Source organism: Microcaecilia unicolor, chromosome 2 (genome assembly GCF_901765095.1).
Source record: "Microcaecilia unicolor chromosome 2, aMicUni1.1, whole genome shotgun sequence".
In the NCBI taxonomy this organism is placed as follows: Eukaryota; Metazoa; Chordata; class Amphibia; order Gymnophiona; family Siphonopidae; genus Microcaecilia; species Microcaecilia unicolor.
In genome coordinates, this window is record NC_044032.1 from 247439390 (window position 1) to 247442010 (window position 2621).

Below are 2621 nucleotides of genomic sequence, written 5' to 3' on the forward strand. Positions count from 1 at the left end.
CTGGTGCCTCCCTCCAAAATTATTGCATGGGCTGAAATTCCTGTCTGCATAATGCAAGACTAACTCTAGGGATAATGATTGATATTTTTTGCCTAAGCTTTATACTCATTGTTTTAACACTTTGGATGGAGAATTATCAAAGGCATCTAGGAAACTGAATAATATTTAGCTGGCTTAAATGCCATGACTAAAAATTACCTTCTCCAAATGAAGCCAAAAGCATGCAGGGCTTCCCTAGCACTGAAATTGTTGGACTTTGGAAAAAACAAGACATTTCTATAGCCTTCTTTAGGTTGCTCAAATAGTGTGCAGAAAAGACATTTTGAACTGTGCCCCTGCTATTTACTCTCCCCCCCCCCCCCCACCAATTCAGTTACCCACACAGATAGCAGGTATTTTGTATGCTGTGGCTTCTAATGTTCAAAGAGAAAGAATAGATATCATTCTCATTCTGACATTTTCTTAGCTTAAGGTTTATTTTGATTTTTTGCAGCAAGAAATAGAAGCAGATCAGATGAACAAAACAGAAGTGACAGAATTTGTTCTCCTGGGCGTCACGGAACGTGCAGAGCTAAGAGGTCTCCTCATTGCAGTGTTCCTGGTCATGTACCTAATCAACCTGCTGGGAAATGGAACCATGATCTCAGTTATCAGTGGGAGTTCCCAGCTCCATACCCCCATGTATTTCTTCCTCTGTAACTTGTCTTTCGTGGACTTGTGTTTTAGTTCAGTCACTGTCCCCAAAATGTTAAGCAACCTCATCTCTGACAAGAAAACCATCTCTTACGATAATTGTATTGCCCAGCTATATTTCTTCCTTGTTTTTGCTGGTTCAGAATGTATTCTCCTGTCTATTATGGCCTATGACCGTTATGTTGCCATCTGTAATCCACTGCATTATATCATAATTATGAACAAGAAAGTATGTCTAAGCATGTCAGCTGCTTCTTGGACCATCAGTTTCCTGAATGCCTTGGTGCACACACTGTTGATAAACCGTCTCTCCTTCTGCAAGTCTGTCAAGATTCAGCACTTCTTCTGTGATCTTACACCACTAATACAGCTCTCCTGCACAGATACCTCCATCAACCAGCTAGTGATCTTTAGTGAGGCCTCACTGTTAGTAGTAATTCCCTTCCTGATCATCCTGATCTCCTACATCCGCATCATTTCTGCTATTCTTAAGATTCAGTCCACTGGTGGAAGACTAAAGACCTTCTCTACCTGCTCCTCCCACTTCACAGTGGTGTTGCTTTTCTATGGGACAATTCTCTTTATGTATTTCAGGCCTTCTTCTAGTTATTCCATGGAAAAAGACAGGATCTCCAGTGTGGTGTACAACGTGGTATCTCCAATGCTCAACCCATTTATCTACAGTCTGAGGAACCGAGATGTGAAGACGGCACTGAAACAAGCCTTTCAGAAAAAAATATCTTCATCCTTAGTGTGAACACTTACTAAGAAATCGTCCAATTTACAAATCAAAAGACATTTTGCATCCCATTTGATTGCTACTTCAAAATAATAGTGAGATGGAGGAGACTTAAATTTCATCATGGCTCTTACTCCCTATGAGCCAGGTTTTTTTTGTGTGTGTTTGCTTGCTTTTAAGTAACCATACAATTTGCTGCCAGTAGCTCAACTGACCAAATTGTGTGAAGGACAATTTTCATATTGCTTGCACAGTTGCAGATTTATGGATTCTTTCTATTTGCAGACTTTATACTAGCCTTGAAATTGAAAGGGTGTGTGTGTATGTTCAAGTTGAAAATATCAAAAGGAAAAAGTCACTTCAAACATTTGCACCTGATTTTCTATGATAATGTTCACATTCACTCCTAGCCCTGCCCTGGGAATGCCTATGGCAAACGTGGGCATATCTATATGCCTTGAAATGACAGCTTTTAAATAGCCTTTTCCACAAGGGAATGTTCTGGGAATTGCATTGAAAATTTCTTTCATCCTGTCTCTTTCATCTCAAATTGTCTGATGTGTTCTAGGGATATGCATTGGAGTTTTGGTTTTGTTGTAAAATGCATTTCATTTTGAATTGTTATATTATAAGTAGCACACACTGATTTTTCATTAGGGAGCATAATTCTTCAATAATTATGCTCTCAATTATTTGTTGATTGCCTGAAGTTTGGGCTGAGAAAAGGTAGAGTTGCATTTTTTTCATGATTATTATATAACATACGTATGTTTATACATAGCCTAGGGGGCTATTCTATAATCTAGGTACCAATGTTTATGTGTGTGTTATGTGTATAAATGTTGGGAATATTGGCTTATATTTTCTCATACTTGCATGCCACATTAAGTACAATTCTATACCAATACGAGTAACCTGCATAGCATATAAGTATAAGGAGGTATATACTGGGGTGCAGCATGGCTGGGACATAGGCAGGTCCCATTTACAAGCGTAACTTACAGCATCCCTAATCGCTCCTGTCCATAATTCAAGAAAGGCAATACAATCTAAACTGTGGCAGTCATTGTTTAGTCAAAATGCCAGCTACTGTGGTTAAATTTAAACCGGATATACAAAACCAGTACCTGGATAACGACCAGTCCTGAATGTCCGGCTTCACCTTAACCACGTTTCACTTAATCTGGTT

At 39.0% G+C, this 2621-nt stretch overlaps 1 protein-coding gene across 1 annotated transcript; it reads left to right on the forward strand.

Annotated features, from left to right (window-relative positions):
• The first annotated feature begins 586 nt into the window (after positions 1-586).
• On the forward strand, positions 587-1450 carry LOC115461934 (olfactory receptor 1-like). The gene has a single exon (XM_030191985.1). It carries the CDS (start codon positions 605-607, stop codon positions 1448-1450), a length of 846 nt encoding a protein of 281 aa, XP_030047845.1. The 5' UTR covers positions 587-604.
• The last annotated feature ends 1171 nt before the right edge of the window (positions 1451-2621 follow it).